The following is a 16,648-nucleotide window of genomic DNA, read 5'->3' on the forward strand; positions in this document are numbered from 1 at the left end:
AAAAACAACACCCACAAAAAAGGCAAAAAAAACCCAAAACCCCCACAAAAAAAACCTCCACAAAACCAAACAAACCCAAACCCCAACTACAAGACATACAGGATTGAAGCACTGCAAATAGGAACTTCTGAAACTCTAATGGTGGCAAAGCTAAACAAAGGACCCCAGGCTACCCTCACTTGGACTTCACAGAAAAGATTCCACATCAGGAAGAGATGATTCTAGACATGGGCAACTACTGACAAATACATTTTTATCTTGCCAACCTTAAATTTTTTGCTTCCAATTCATATTTGACTGTGGTTCAGAGTTACATTTTAAACAGGGGTAACTTGGCTCCTTCACAAAAGTGGTTTAGGCAACGGCCCCTTGCATTTGGAAATTCAGCCCTCAAAGCAGATTTCATTTTTGTGATTCAAAATTCTGTCATCATTCTGTCAAAAAAGGTACTTGTCTATGTGACAAGGCCAAATACATAAAATAATACTTGTCAGAGCAACTTCAAGGTTGCTCAGCTTGGCATTTCTGGAGTTAAATGCTGCCAAAGCTAGACTGGCAATAAAAGCTTAAGTTATTTTCTTGTCTGTGTTCACATTAAACAGACTTTAACGATGAGATAAGCTATTTCATACTAAATCAGTTTTTCCTCCAGTATGGTAGATGCACATCTACCACCTTGGCTAAAAAACTAAAAAAGCAAGAATAAATCCCCTTGGCATGGTATGAACTCTCCCCAAAAGAAGGAGCTTTTGTTTTATCTTGCCATTCACTTACTATTCCATAGCCAGTGACCTGAAAATGTTTCCTTGTCAGGGGAGCCTCGTGCTGGTGACTGTGAAGATTTCTAGAAGTTCTGAAATGAAATTAAAAGTCAAACTTTGTTTTATTTTTATGTCTCAGTCAATTTGTGATAAGAACTTTGGTTTGAGCCATTCAGAGAGCTGCCAGCGCTTTCACCACTGAATTCCAGCCGAGGGCAGGATGCATGCAGCCTTAACAGCAATGGGGGCCACAGAGTGAAACTGCCGCTTCCCACCATGCGACTCTGAGCTCATGCCACACTGGGCAGTGCTGGAAAAGGAGGACAGCATGATTAAATCCAACCCTCAAGCTACAATCCACCACCTCCAAGTGAAAGACATTGTTGGTTTTGTTTTGTTTTTTTAAATGAAGAGTAAAGGTGGGACTAACAGTCCTGCTCTTGCAAGAAGCAAAGCAAGATCCTGACCTCTCTTGATTATCAGTTTTGCTTTTGAGGGGAAAGATTGTACCATTTAGTCGGACACAGATTCACCGAGGCGGGGATCAGCGGCCCCCATTAGCACCAGCTGTACACGGTGCAGACAAACAGCCTCCCGCCCTAGCAGGGACCGCTAACTGGGGCAACCAGAAGCACCTGGCCACACTCTGCCCAGCCCTTCATAAGCCCCCTCAGACAAGGACCAGCCCCGCCCGCAGCGCAGCCGCCGCCAGCCCGGCCCCGCCCGCACGGAGCCCCCGGCCCGCGCTGGAGCGGGCCCCGGCGCGCGGAGACGAGCGCCATCTGGCGGACCTTCCCCGCAGCACCGCAGTTCCGCCTCCCAGCGCGGAGCGCTCATCAAGACCCAACCAGCAGCGCCCGGCCAAGATTTTATCACCTTCGTTATCGTGTATTTGGTAGTAAAACCCAAAACTCAAGGCTTTTTTTTTTTTTTTTTTTAAATCTTAAAATAATTTTGGAAACCTAAGCAATGATTTGTGAACACGCAATACTGAATGCAGTACGACGTGATTTCCAGGCTCACAAGTTTAGGGCTTCTGTTAAGGAATCAAAGCTGCAACAGCACAGAGCATTGTGGCACAGTGACATTAGACCAGACGAACATTAAATATCAAGTCACTAGGGTTCCCCTGCTTCCTCCCAGGTATTCCCTACAGAGAGGGAAGGCACCAGCTGACATTTTCGTTAAAAGTGTTTCACCACTGCGATCTTGGTGCTGTTGAGAACTTCAGCAGGTGGATACTGCCTATGCACACAGGAACAGGATACGTGCAGTACGCTGACAAAAAACCCACACTATTTGCCTAGAAAACTCAGGGAGTGGGGACGAGCAACAGAATGAGGGTTTTGAAATTGCTTCTTTGCAGAAGAGTTACCCTTAATATTGCACGTCACACAGCTGAACAAATCCCTCTGCTGCTTAGGTAGGTATTTCTGATTAAGTCGTGTGGTTCTGTTAAAAGTTTCCCATTTAACAGACACCCTTCAAAACATAAACCATAGAAGAAAAACTCCACAAACTCCACACTGGAAATGCAGATATACAGACATCTCTGTCACACAGCCTGCTTGTGCTGGCCTAACCACGTAGTCTCCAGCAGGACAAATCTCCCACCAATTCTATTCAATCACGCAATCTCTTTGAATCCTAGAAATCATCCTTACTCTTTATGTTCCAGACGAATAATATCTCCGTGCCTCACAAACTCCACAGGGCTCGAGGGGTCTGACAGATCTGCTGAAGGAAGACAAACTAATCATATCAATGCACTGACAAACATAGCAGGGTCTTAGAAAGTTTCTTGGGAATGCTCGTGCCTCAAGCAGACAATACAAGGCAAACTAATTTGTGTCGACTCTGAGCCTGGTGTAAGCCACTGCTCTAGTTTAAAGACCAGCCCTGAGGGCTACTCGGAAGAACATGTCCCCAGGCGGCACATACTGCCCTTAAATAAAGGGGATGCCTGGTCAGGCTAACTGAACACCAAAACTATACAGATATCTATTTTTATTTCATGAACTAAAAAATTACTCTTGCAACACTGATTATATTTTGTTATATCTAGGTTATTTGCATTTTTTGCTGTTTAGGCAGTTAATTTTTATATGCACACGCTGCAGGTGAAGAAAGGAAACTCTGCCAGACCAAACATGCCTCAGCTACACTATATGATGTTCTCAAACAACAGATGTACGTAAAAGCCATAGATCTTCACGTTTAGTACTCCATCTTGTCCCAAGCAAACATCCATGCAAATCAGTTGAACACAACATATCAGAACATACCAGGACCCAACTTCTCCAGGACCCACAGCCACAATAACAGATTCCACAAAATACTGAGTGCAGATTAATTTCCTCTCTGTTATTTGCAGCCCTACCTAGCTGAAAAGTTGTCAATGCAACCTTCAGCTGAGAAAAGCTTATTTACTTCAGCTGTACAGTCCAGAGAAAAACCAAAAACACAGTAGACACAAACAGCATTAATCAAGATGGAGCCAGATTCCCCTTGTTCTTCCTCCTCTCCCCCTCACATCCATGAAGGATACTTTGCCCTGGAAGGAACTCAGAATATTTAAGTGAAAAACTGAAGCAGCAGTTATAAAAGGCACTTTGCTGGTATTTGTTACCTGTATCTGAATCATGTTTCTTTATAATCCACAGGTTATTCAAATCTTTATGTAAGTAGGCAGTGACCTGAAAGCACAGGATAAACTATTTTACCAAACAAGAAAAAAAGCTGGTGATAGCAGACACACATTCACCAGCAAATTGAAGTCCCAAATGAATGCACCAATAACACAGAAACCCTGGGATTACTTTTATGATAGTGCCCCCTAGAAAGTCAGTTACTGGCCACTCCTTAACCCAGATCACACCTTTTATTCAGTGTATAGCCCATACACTCAGGAGCACTACACTTAATGGCAGTTCACATGCATCATGAGTAACAGCCTCCAACCATACAGCTTGACATCCTCTCACCCTACTTCAGAGGCTCCTTGTACAACAACAAGATATCCAAACCTGAACTTTTTGAATAATCTGACCAGTACCAGGACCAGGAGATGGAAACAGCACTGGCTTTACAGACAGGCATCACTGGTAGAGATTTATGACAACAGGCTGCCTGTGACAACCATAATACTTCTGCCAAAAGATCCAGGCAAGGTAAGAAGGATTCAGGGATCAACTGTTAAAGCCGCACATGCTACCCAGCTAATCCTTACCGGCCCGCTCAGACTCAGAGAGTAACTGCTCCTACTGTTACCATGGGCAGAAGAGACCATCTGGCCCCAGGGTGCTGCTCCCGAGAGCAACCTTCCCGAGCAGCATGAGGAACTGTGCCCACTTTGCTCACTCTCCTCTTCCAGCAGCAGCAAGCCTGGCTCTGTGGGACCCTAGCCCAGTCCCAGAGCTGTGCCTCCTACTCAGGTGGGAGCAGATGGCCAGTGGGTGGGTGAGAGGCTGAAGATGCAGCAGTGTCTGAGGGTGGGGAAAAAGGGAGAGCTGGAGGTAGAACCTCATACCTTGAGGTTATACCATCAGGAGAGGAGGGAAAGGAGAAGGCAGAGAGATCACTGCCTCCATCTTTTCCTTCCTAAATCTCCTCCAAGTTCTAAATTCCCTTCCCCTCTCCACAGCCCCCAAACTGTCCCAGCTCCCTACCCTTGTCCTACCTCCAGGGCAGGGAGCACAGGGGAGGGAATCTCCACCCTTTCCCACTTACCCTCAAGGAAACTCCCATCAGCGTCCTCTCCAGATCCCCTTTCCCTGCTTTTAGTGTCATAAAGCATGCTCTGCACTTGAATTTTGCCTATCCTTGAGCCAGTTTTGGTATGACATCTCCATCTATGGTAATAAACATCAATGTCACATGAGAGTATTGAATTTTTGGTTGGGAAGAACAGCAGGAAAAGAAGATTGAGACAAAGTTTTCATTTCTGAAAACTTCTTCCTCACTACAGAGACTGAAGGGAGTTAAAAAACAAACACTTGTTTTTCTCTGGCAACTTTCTTTCAAGGAGCTCAGAACAATTTTTAGACACTAACATGCAAACTGCAAAATACATCTTGGGAAAGCTGCAGATGCAAAGATTTGTGAAGCTTGATGATGATGGACAAAAATAATAAATTAAATTAATTTTTGTACTACTTAATTAGCAATAGTGACATGATTTCTGATTTTTACTTTGATTTATTGCTTAAACATTTAATCAGAAGCCCTTAGAGAGTTCAGGTAGTTTAATTATGGCTAGCTTATGAATGTACAGATATCTAATTTAATGAGCAAAGCCTTACAAATTCGTTGGTGACAGACAATGAAAGCAAGGCACAAAAGGGGAGTAATTCATGTAAGGTCACAGAGGCCAGCAGCAGGAGTGAAGGTAACACACAGCAGCCCTATTCTGTTGCTTTTAAAAAACAGCAATGAAACCTATAAGATAAAGTAATGTATTTGTTTTAGACGTAAGTTTCACAGCCTTCCTTGAGGTAACAACAGCACTTTCATTATGGAAGATTATTTTTAAGTTCCTCTTGGCCTCCATCTATGGAGGGTGGTCTTGCTACTACAACAAAGCCTTGTTACTGTAAGTTACCTCTCTGGTGCAATGTGACAGGCTCTCTTCAAGCATCCTTTTTTACTCAGACTTCCAAGCCAAGCGCACAGCTGTGGCACTGAGAGGGTAACAGACGCTGAGTAAATATATAGCTCCTGTCACAACAGCACCTAATGCTACGTGCAATGGGAGCGAGTCGATGGTTGTAGTCAGAGGCAGTACTCCTGCAGTACACTAACCTGCTGCTGGCGAGCCCCAACGCCCTCTGGGTAGAGGTGCCAGTGGGAGTGAAGGTATCCCCCTGCCATCCGAAGGTTCTTCATTGTGACCACAGACCCATACGCCAAGTCTACATGGCAAGGAAGGAGGAAAAAAGGCGTAAGGCAGCTCTCCTATAAATGTCTCCCCCAGCTAGTCTGCAGTGCTCCAATTAGGCATGCATTCTCCTGCTTTGTTTTGATGACAGCTCATTTCCTGTTTGACACATTACTCCACACAGCTCATTGCAAGCTTATCCTCCATCCCCAACCACGATTCACTCAAACTGTTACATAACATTTGGCTGAAACACTTACAATTCTCCCACCTAGTTTTAACATAAACAGAAGTGCTAGTTCTTTTGTATGTAATTTCAATAATGAGAGGTTTGAGATAGCTTTCCATAAGAGTATATGGTCAAATCAAAACATGATCAAGTTTGAAAAGCATGTGACTACTTTGAAGCTCTCTATCGCCCAACCCCTACAGCAATACAAGAGGGAAGGGAGGCAAGCTCAGCTATCAGATAGTAGAGCTGATACCCTGGCTTCACAGCCTCCCAACACAAGTGGGAGAACACAGTCTTGGAGAACAGACCTGATGCTCTCCCAGTAGGAGCTCTGGAGCAGGGAACAGCCAGAGAAAAGCTGAAGTAATCAAAAAGCTAAACCATATTAAAGGCTCAGTAGTCCCTAGCCAACCTGAGGATTAGGGAACAACCACAGAGCCATCTTTCCTCTAAATTCATATGCATCCTTGAATAAAACACAGCTGAGCCAGGGGCAGCTGTGTCACAAAGGAGTTGATAGTGTCCATTTACATACATTTTGGAAACAAATCCCACATCCGAACACGTACAAACTTAAGGTGAACAGGACAAATCTCATTTCGTTGTCTCAAGCAACATAAAGGCCAAAAAATACAAAGATGCATACACACAAAACTGTCAAATCCCTCAAAATGGCATCTTTCCCTCTAGAAGGAATATGATGAAACCACCAGTGACCTTGCACTAAACATGATGTTATTCTCAGCCTTTTTCTTTTCTGTCAATATGTAAAACTGCACAGAGGAACTGTGTGGACCTGATCATGACCGTGAAGGCATAATCCACACTGTCCGGCACTGACTCACAGGAGACACTTTTTATTTAAATGCCCACGTACACTGACAACACTCAAAGCGGTTTATTCTTTTGGACACTCACACTCTGGAACAGAGACATTATGAAGATTGTTCCCGATCAGCTGAGACTGAAATGCTGAACTGAAGAAACCATCCCCAGGACCACTACAAAAGAAAGCAAAGAATGTGACAATTCAAAGTCTTCCAAAACAGGCATACAAAGCTCTATCATGCATTACCAAATTGTTTTTACAGAAGGAAAAAGATAAAACCAGACATGGCATCAGGAGAAGAATGACTGCAGTTCCCTTAGATGCACACACCTCTAATGTGGTGAATCATAGCAGATAGAGACAGTCTTGCAGGAAATTGTCCAGAGCTGCAAGGACTTAAGGTCACAAAAAAGTACACACTGACACTGCACAAAGCACCATCAGCTATCTTTGGAGGTGTTCTTACGACAAATAAACTGACCCACTGTCAGGTTAGATACAACAAAGCCTCTCTCTGTGGCTCCTGAAGTCTCATTTCTGTTAAGAGGGAAGTCTCATTTCAGTTGACTTAAACTGAAAAATAACAGATTTAATTTTATATTCTTTTCTTATGGTGAAATGCTTATTCACCTCATCTCTTAATGCTGGCATATGGAAGAACATTACTTGGCCATTTTACTAGCTGTTGTGCTCTTCCCACATAAAAAGCATCCCTTGGTTGCAGGCATTCGGAGCAAAGTCCTCCCTTTGGGCACACTCAGACTTTTTTTTTTTTTTTTTAAAATCACAGCCAACGCATTTTTCAGGAATGCAATGTCTTTTTTTTTTTAATTACAAAAACAAAAATAAAAATAATGGAGTTGAGACATTTTCAGGTCCAGGAAAGAGAGGAGGAAAAAAAGGGAGACATAGAGTTTGGTTAGGATACTTGCTTGGCATTTCAGAAAGTCTTAAGCTCAAACTCAGTTTCACTGCCAGCTTGGCCAGAGCCTTTCTCTAAAAACAATGCAGGAGTCTGGGAAGGGAATTACACAAAGACACAGCTTGTGGCTGTGCTTCTGACACTGAAAACGGAGAAATCCATAATCAATAGCCTTTAATTCAAAGCAAAGCAGAGTGATTCTTCTGGAGAAAACATTGTGAAATACCTTTTATTTAATACTGTAAAATGAACAGCAAACATAGCCGTGTAGAGGGCAAGCGGGAGCAGGATGAGGCAAAGTACACGAGCCAGTAAATGCTTCCCAAACATGACCTGTAACAAACATAACCTGGATCAAACAGTGCAGCTGCAGGAACAAGTCCACTCTATCTCACAGGACTCTGAGCAGTGGTCCTATAGCAGAAGCCTACCATGCAAGCAAGCCCAGCAGGGTGCAAAATTACCTCAAAAAGGCCTAGGAAGCGGTAAAAGCTTAGGCAGACCTTGTTGTGCATCTCCAAAAGCTGGAGCCGCAGTACCTTGAAATTTCAGGGTATTGGCAGGAAGACAAAAAACAGGCAATAGGAGGGTTTAACTTTCAAAAATGTTGGGCATGCCCAACTTTGGCAAAGGAGGTTGGGCAGCTCCCATTGACAATACTTTGAAAACAAGAACCTTAACTTGTTTATCAGAGTGGTACACATCTTGACACAAAATCACAGCAAGGAGATGGCTTCCAGAATAGTAACTGTCAAAGCTAAGCAAAAGGGAAAGTGAAAACACGAGGGCACAAGCTACTAGATACAATTCTCTCAACAAGTCTCCCTATGCAAATATGACTGCAACAGGGACTTGTTGGGGACCTAGATATGCTGCATTCACAGAAACCATCTCACTTAGCAAGGATGCTCTCACACTGCAACTTCTGTTGCTGGTCCTCAGCCAGAGGTTACAGAAAAGTCAGCAGCAAAACCTGTGCGTGTTTCTAGCTGCCTCAACACAAAAGCAGAGCATTTTATTTAAATCCCTTGGAAAGGTGGTTTGTACACAGATGGCCAAGATGCAATTATATATTCACATCCTGACACTGCTGGTAGCAGAGTAAGTACTCTAAAAGAAAGGGTGGGTAATAAACAGCTGTGGGAGAAGAAAATACCTTAAATAGCAAAAATTGTTTGCTAAATGTCCACATCTAACTTCAAAGTGCACGAAGGCAGATGTACTTGCTATCTTCTGTATTTTTTTTTATATGGTGCCTATCATACAATCATTAAGATAATCATCCTCCATCCCTTAATAACAGATCCAAAGATTTCAGAAGAGTAATGGAAAAAGAGATTAACACATTACAAAACTAAGAACTTACTCAAGTCAACAAAGGAAAGAGTTGCTCAGCTCAAGTACTTGAGCAGAACACTTAATAACCACTTAATAACCACTTGGAAAAATGCTGATTGATGGTACATAACTAAATTCATGCAGCAGAAAGGCATACGAACTAATCTCCAGTTCCCTGCTCAAAATGACCACAATATCCTTCAATTTTTGTGAAAAGGTTTTCTTTAACTACAGACCTCAATGAAAAGCCAAAAAGGAAAATGCACATGAAGGACAGCATCAAGCAAACCAGAACAGTGGACCAAGATAAGCTGAGAATTCTAGAAATCAAGTTAGTCCCCAAAACCTTGCATGTAATAATCGTGAGTAGTTTCCTAACAAATGCAGAGATAAGTTATTCAGGCTTTCAGGGGTTTAATCCTCACTTCTTTTTTTTTCCCTCCTCAAGCACCAAGGTTGCCAAATAGTTAGTTATTCAGAAAGCATCTACCTTCTGGAGTAAATTTCTTTATATATTCTAACACTCAGGGGCTTGCTGCCTTTGCTGCCAGCAGCACAAATGAAATCACTGTGCAGCCGTCTGCTGGCAGAAAGCTTAGACATGATGGATTTGTTCCATTTCAAATGCAATTAACTGACTTTGCTCAAGAAGTGCTTCTCTGGAGCTGGAACACTGCATCTTTGCAGCCCATATTGATTCACATTAATCAGAGAAAACGAATCACACAGCAGGAATAGAAAAAGTCCCCCAAAACCCCCACTGTTTACGAGACAAACAGAACAAAAACAGTAAGTAAAAGATACAGAATTTTCAAGCTTCAGAAGAGGCTGAGACAAGAGGAGAACTGAACACCTTTTAAAAGATGTGTTTGAAGAATTTATTTTCCTGCTGGTTGCAAGACAGCAAATGGTACATCAAGGTATTTCTCCAAATATTAGATTTCACAGTCCCCAAATATAAAATGCAATATATTAGAATAGGGCACCCAAACACATTAGCAAATTTCTTAGAGCTTATAAGAACTAAATGTGTGTGAAATCGAGCAGGCTATGGCTGCCTTCATCATCAGGACTGGCTACAGAGACTGCAAGTTGCAGAGCACGCCTATGACTCATGATGGACTATAGCATGCTACTGCTATGCAGCCTGTGCCCTGAGCTTGCGCTGCTTATGCAAACTAGGTGCTGCAAGACATGCCTGTCTGCCAGGCAGCATGTACTCCTCAGAAGGCCACGTAACAGTGTTGGACAACATCTTGCTTTGGCCATTGTACAGCCATTCCCAATGAGCATTTTTAACCTAGACTGAAATAAAATTCATCCAACTGGAAAGGTAATAGTTTCTCTCGAGAAAAAGCAACAACCTTTTTGCTGTGCTGTTATGACATTATATCCTGCTGACATACATGGGTTTTTTTTAAACATATGGCAATAGTTTTTCCATTATAACCTTCATCTTTAATCATCATTATTCACCTCAGATGCCCATGTTTGCTGCAGAGTACCACTGTTTGGCTAGTTCCATGGCTGTCAATAACTAAGAGAATTACAAAGGTAAAAGAAAGCAAAACAAAACAAAGAAACCCTTAATGTAAATAAAATGTTTTGACACTCACCAGTGACAGGCTGAGGTTCCCCAGCAAATCCCATAGGTCATAGATTGTGTTCAGGCCAACCAAGAGGACTACAAAAAGGCCAACAAACTTTACCCCCATTGCTCCAGCAAGGTTCACGCCAGTCAGACTCAGCCAGAACCACCAGGAGGCAGAAAATGGCCTGCAGGACAGATAGAGCAGGTCAGTAAATAAATGATGGCTACTTGAATGAGCATCTGCAATCAGGAAGAGAAACAGCAAAGTGGCTACCCCGCAAAATTACATTCTGTCGTCTTCTCAGGAGCCCATGACGAACAGAAAGATAATTTTTTCATTAATTTTAGAATGATGCAAGGATACCCCTGATACAGGCTTCACAAAGGCCCAACACTTAAGCCTGGGCAGCCCCAGATCTCCCCTTTAAGGAAGGGAACATAGACACCAGGTATAAGCTAAAGTACCAGTGTGAAGAAAGTCTGACATGTGAAAGGTCTGAAAATAGAAACAGGACTTTTGCTCCATAAAATGCAAACTTACATCTCTCAGAAAGCTAAGGACATGGGGGAGAACACGAGAAAAAGAACAGCTACTTTTCCTAAAGCAGAAAGGCCATAGTGGAAAACATCTACCCAAAGCACAAACAAAAGCTGCAGCAAAAACCAAACAAATCACAAACTAAACTAAAATTGAACGACAGAGAAAAGATGAAAAAAGATGACAGCAGAACTTAAAACCCTTTTCCTACCGACTCCTGATGCCTTGATGCTTGTATTTTGGCTAGACAAAATCCCTGTGATCTGCTAAGCAACACAATAGCTAGAGCTGGCTTTTAATTTGCATAAAATCAACTAGTCTGAAAACAGGATTAGCTCTAAGACATGAGAAACAAGTTCAGGTCAAGGCACACAGAGCTGATCAACCGCTGCCCTGTAACTTAGTGCTTACACTCCCTGGGGTGTGTGTTGTAGATGAGGATGGCCTTGCATGGCCCCACATGACGCTGCAGGCTGCGTTTTAGCCATGTGTGCTGCAGTCACACTAAGATTGATATGATTAGTTCTTGAACATTTCATGAAACAAAAATTGCTCATATATAACACAGTATGCTAAGTTTTTACGTCTTTGAATTCTGGATGCATTGTGGGGAAACTACTCTGTACAGCCCAGCCACAAAGAAGCCTTCTGACATATGCAAATCACCATCCCCCTCTGGATGGGTCTACAGCAAATATCCTGAGCAACTTAACTGCTTTATTCAGAGACATCCTGGCTATATTTCTCTCAAATTTTTGGTATCAATTTCTCTAAACCCAACAAATTACACTATTTACCTCAGCTAGCAGGATTTTATAAGTGCTTATAGGATTACAGTCACAGATAAGCTGTGTTTCTCCAGCCTGGAGACAAAGTGACTGGTTCAAGATAACAAATTAATATTTTTGCCATCAAGAAGCACAGGCTTGAACAGGCTCCAACCATCCTTCATTCCTCCTTCTCTGACCTACAATGCCCTATACTAGCTTTCTTTCCTGTCAAGTTTTAAAAAGCTTTAACCTTCATTTTCAGATTTGCAGTTCCACAAACACGATTTCTGCTGAAATTTCCTTTAAAATAATCTATTCCTGCTAAAATAATCTATTTTAGTCTCTCTCCTGGTTTACCTCAGTCACGATACCTTCTCCCTAGTCTCACAAACCCTCACACTAAAAATTTCTCTCCCCTGCCATGAGCCATTTTCACTTCCAATTTCCTGAAACAATCTCATCTCAGCCATTCACCCAGACTACCAAGTAGCAGACATGTTCTAGTACTTCATCTGTGTGAAAGTTGAGTACCTATAGTTTAACAAAATTATCATCTTTATCTTACCTATCTGCACAGCTGTTACATTTCACCATACTCAGAACAGCTCCCATGAGGAAGAACATCAGAATGGGGTCCAGAAGAATATATTGGGACAAAGTAATACAGCCTGTATCTGCAAACAGATGCACAACAATGTCAAAAAGGCTTGCAGTTCCAAAGTGAATCTAAGACTGCAGGAAGCCAGTTTCCTCAGTGTAGTCAAGACAAGGGGAACAAGTGAAATTTTAGAAACAGAAGCAGATCAGAACATTTCAACTTCTACTTGGGTAACAAATGAAAAAAACCCCTCACAAAAACCAGGCAGTACAACAGTATCTGTGAAACACCATTTGGGAGGTGCTGCTAACATATTCAGATGGAGAGCATTACAGACAGCAATGATCTACCTAACTAAGGCACCAGGGTGGTGCCAGAGGATGCTACAGGAGAGGTCATCTTTCAGATGTTACCTATAAAAAATGAATATGACTTGGATATTTTAAGTCTCCATGCCTCAATATCTGTGTGTCCTCACAAAACCCCAATTTGGGTAACTCCATTTGCAAAGTTAATTTCTCCACTTAGCTCAATTCAACAAGGAACTTTATTAATTTCTTACTGTGAACTCTTCCACAGTAATGCAGTAGGCTGTTAAATACCTCTATAATTCATATGGGAGACATGAATATTTCACTAGTGGGCAAAATCATTCCTGACCATCCGTCTTCTAAAAATTCTTAAAATTGAGGATGAAATTGAGTCCAACGCTGTGGTTATGCACATAACAGAAGTACCTGTTATGTGCACAGAAGTAACAGAAGTGTGAACTAAACAAGACTGTAAAATTCTCAAGGGGACCACTAAGTAAAAAGCCTCAGATTTATATAAAGCAGAATTACTTTGCTTTGGGGAACCTCTCTCATTAGCCCCAATATCCCCTGGCTAGGTAACACACGATAATCCAGAAATTAAATTCATTGAACAATTAGCCTGCTCAATTTTGCTGTGGCAGGAACACCTACCAAAAATAAGGATGAAAGCAGTGAGTAAGGCTGCTGGCAGCGACTTTGACAGTTCCAACACTGTGAGGTAGGCAAAGGGAACCAGGCAGGAGCCAAGGAATGCACAGAACTGCAGGAAAAGAAGATCACGGGAGAAGTTATAACCCTCCCCAAGGTGAACACGCACCCACACCCTTTCCCTTCCTTCATCTTCCACACCTACCAACAACAGGAGGTGTTGCAGTAGCTGAACTCACTAAGAACATCAGACAAAAGCCAAATGAACAAATATACTGTTCAGAGGACAGCTGCTTACTCTGTTCTGTCTCTAGAGGTGCCAGTAGCAAGTCGGTCATTCTCCTGCTAGACTACATCAGATATTCATAAAAAGATATGTCAGGTAGGTGCACTACACATCCACCATACTCAACTTTAATAAGATATTAGAATATGAAATCTAAGAACAAAATACAGCTGTACCTTACATCTTTAGCAGACCAGTATCATCTCCTCTACACAAATAAGACTGAGGATAGTTGGAGAAGGAACAGAAATCAAAACAAAAGAAAGCAGCATCACAGTAAAATTTGTTCTCTTCAATGTCTGGTTCTAGCACTTCTCCCACCTTTGGCTCAGGGAAATCTAGAACCACGAATTGCTGGAGACCTGGGAAGTAAACCAAGAAAATATGCCTTCCCAGTTTTTATCCTTCTTTCTAGGCACTAGCAATTGGCCACTGTTTCTTTTTTTGGCTCATATTATCTGCTGTCAGTTTTATGGCTCTTGGTCTTCCTAGATACCAGTACAGCCAGGGTTTCAGATGGAATACCACTCTGAATGGTAATTCCCCCTGCCCCTCCATCAGCTTACTCAGCTCGGTGTCGCTGGTGGTGGCAAACTGCAGGTGGCAGTGGATGATCCTGGCTTTTTGACATCCTTGGCTCTCCAGCAGAGCAGCCAGGCACAATGGAGTGAGCAGAAGCCCAAGCTCAGTAACGTTCCCTTTGCAGAACAGGCAAGACATCTGTCCCACTCAGGAGTGTAGTCCCACTAATTAGCAGCAAGGGTTGGCCTCAATAATCACCTTACTTTCTTACCTGGCCTCTCACAGCCAGACATTAAGACTTTTTCACAATACAACCACTAACACTTTTCTAAGGAGCTTAAAAGACACGGCACAAGGCTAAACAGACCTCTGATCTGATCCAGGAGAGCTGTTCTTATGACATAACACACTGTACTGAAAAGCACAGGAGAGCTAACCAGCTTGACACTAGCCTGTAGAGCCTTACCCCTCTCATTCCCACATAGTTGTGCTGATCATATCTGTCCCCTGGCTTTTGGAAAGGAAATGTACCATCATATCCACTAAGGTAGCCAGCAAGTCCAATCAGCATCTGAAGAGGAAAGGTGAAAAAACTGGTCAGGGAAATCGTATTGGAGGAAGGAGTATCCAAGCCAGCAGCAGGTAAGATTTTTATAGAAGCCAAGTCTGACCCAGAGGATAACTACTTAATTCAGACATATCATCCAAACAAGAGTTTATCTACAGAATTCATATGCATACTTATTGCCCTTTGTCTAAAGGCAAAATCAGAAGGGATCAAAAGGACTTTGGCTGCTGACTATAAGACTTGCTGACTGCAAGCTCAAGAGAAATACCAGGTGTGGGATTTAGCAGAGAGAATTCTGTCTCTGTAGATTCTCCCATAGCTCCCTATTCCTATAGTTTAAGGAGATTCAGCCTGAAAGGAAGATAATCTTTCTGAGGCAGGAGGAGCGCACCTTCATCAACACTGCACACTGTTGCTAGAACAAGTTCTTTGATTACAGAACAGCAAGTCAAGGCTTTCAGGGTCCTTTGTGGTAGAAGTCTCATTTACACACAAGCTATCAGGAACTGTTTGGTTCCTTTGAACTGTAGGCTTCTATCAAATATCCCCTCCAAACCACGTAAGTGCCACGTTCATTTTTTAATGTCAAGCCTTTCAAATACCCAACATGCTATACTGTTCTGTTTTCCCATATTCAAAGCATTTTCGTAAAGAAGAAATGATGCAAGCTGAGGCTCTGGATAGAGAATGCAAATTACCGTGATACCAACAACAGTTAGGAAAGGTATTGGTGTTCATCACATCCTTCAGCCAGAAGGATGGGGAAGACTTTTGTTGGCCCACTCCTGTGGCTTCTAAAACATGTAACAGAAGAGCAGTTTACCTTCCCCAAAGGGGGGTGGACATCAAAGAAGAAGGTCCGATTAATGTAGTAACTTCCCATCTTCCCAAAATGAGTTTCATCCCAACTGGAAAAAAAAAACACCAAACAACCTGCTATAATGCTGAAAACAGTAAAAAATCCAGGAAGGTCTTTTTACTCATGCCTTTCATCATATAGAGGGTTAGCAATTTAATGCAAGAGAGACAATGCATTAAATTCACCGGGAAATCACGGGGAGTACTTCAGCCATTCTAGGCAGGGTCCTTTTTTTTAAGAGTTTGATATTAGCACTCCAAAACCTCTAGTCTGCCCTTCCGATTCCAGGTTGAGCTCAGAGATGTTAAAAAAATCAGCCTGCAACCCACAGACCCCCCAAACCGCCTCCCCGAGACCCGGTCCCCTCTCTGCAACATGTCCCGAGAGCAGCGGCGAGAGGGGGGGAAGGACCGGGGCCGGGAGCGGGCTGGCCAGAGAGCGCAGCGCGCCCTTGCGGCCCTCACTGCCAGGATCCCATCCCACCACCTGCCTGGAATAAACACGGATCCCTTCCCAGCCGGGCAAGGCAGGGGCGGGCGGGTGCTTGAGAACGGGGCGAAGGCTGGGAGTTTGGGCGCACTCCCGTCGAGGGGCCGGGCGCGGGGACCAAAGCCGGCTGTCTCCGAGCCGCCTCCCGGGAGGAGACGGACACCCACCCACAAGCAGGGGCTCCGGCCAGGCCCGCCGCCCCCGGGGCAATGCCCGGCCGGAGGGGCACAGGCCCCGCCCCGGCCCGTACCAGACGTGCGGCGGCTCCGGCAGGCGGTGGAAGCGGGAGGCGAAGCTGAGGAGGGTGACGAGAGCCAGCGCCGCCGGGCGAGCCGCAGCGGGAGGGGCGGCGGGGCGCGCCGGCCCCCCCGGCAGCTGGCGGGACTCCCGCTGCCGCAGCGGGCCGCCGCGCGGGCCCGGCTCGGCCCGGCCGCCCCCCGCCGCCGGCATCCGCGGGGCTCCGCCGCGCGCAGCACCGGGCCGGGCGCGGCGCATCCTGGGAGACGG

The 16,648-nt window shown here is 43.9% G+C and overlaps 1 protein-coding gene across 6 annotated transcripts in view; it reads right to left on the minus strand.

Annotated features, from left to right (window-relative positions):
* POMT2 (protein O-mannosyltransferase 2) overlaps positions 1-16,636 on the minus strand; it is a 30,127-nt gene extending 13,491 nt beyond the window's left edge. For 3 of the 6 annotated variants that reach the window (XR_012775946.1, XR_012775945.1, XM_075503325.1), the window contains exons 1-12: positions 16,392-16,636; positions 15,617-15,701; positions 14,692-14,796; positions 13,421-13,529; positions 12,423-12,531; positions 10,575-10,734; positions 7,847-7,953; positions 6,788-6,870; positions 5,562-5,671; positions 3,391-3,457; positions 2,426-2,498; positions 775-853 (exon numbers count right to left, since the gene is read on the minus strand). Coding sequence is in view for 3 of the 6 variants with exons in the window: in XM_075503325.1 (XP_075359440.1) it covers positions 775-853; positions 2,426-2,498; positions 3,391-3,457; positions 5,562-5,671; positions 6,788-6,870; positions 7,847-7,953; positions 10,575-10,734; positions 12,423-12,531; positions 13,421-13,529; positions 14,692-14,796; positions 15,617-15,701; positions 16,392-16,636 (1,332 nt within the window). In the remaining 3 variants the exon portion in view is untranslated. The remainder of the gene's footprint in view (positions 1-774; positions 854-2,425; positions 2,499-3,390; positions 3,458-5,561; positions 5,672-6,787; positions 6,871-7,846; positions 7,954-10,574; positions 10,735-12,422; positions 12,532-13,420; positions 13,530-14,691; positions 14,797-15,616; positions 15,702-16,391) is intronic. The other 3 variants (XR_012775947.1, XM_075503327.1, XM_075503326.1) reach the window with 2 other exon arrangements.
* Between the last annotated feature and the right edge of the window lie 12 nt (positions 16,637-16,648).

Source organism: Mycteria americana, chromosome 5, assembly GCF_035582795.1.
Source record: "Mycteria americana isolate JAX WOST 10 ecotype Jacksonville Zoo and Gardens chromosome 5, USCA_MyAme_1.0, whole genome shotgun sequence".
Classification (NCBI taxonomy): domain Eukaryota; kingdom Metazoa; phylum Chordata; class Aves; order Ciconiiformes; family Ciconiidae; genus Mycteria; species Mycteria americana.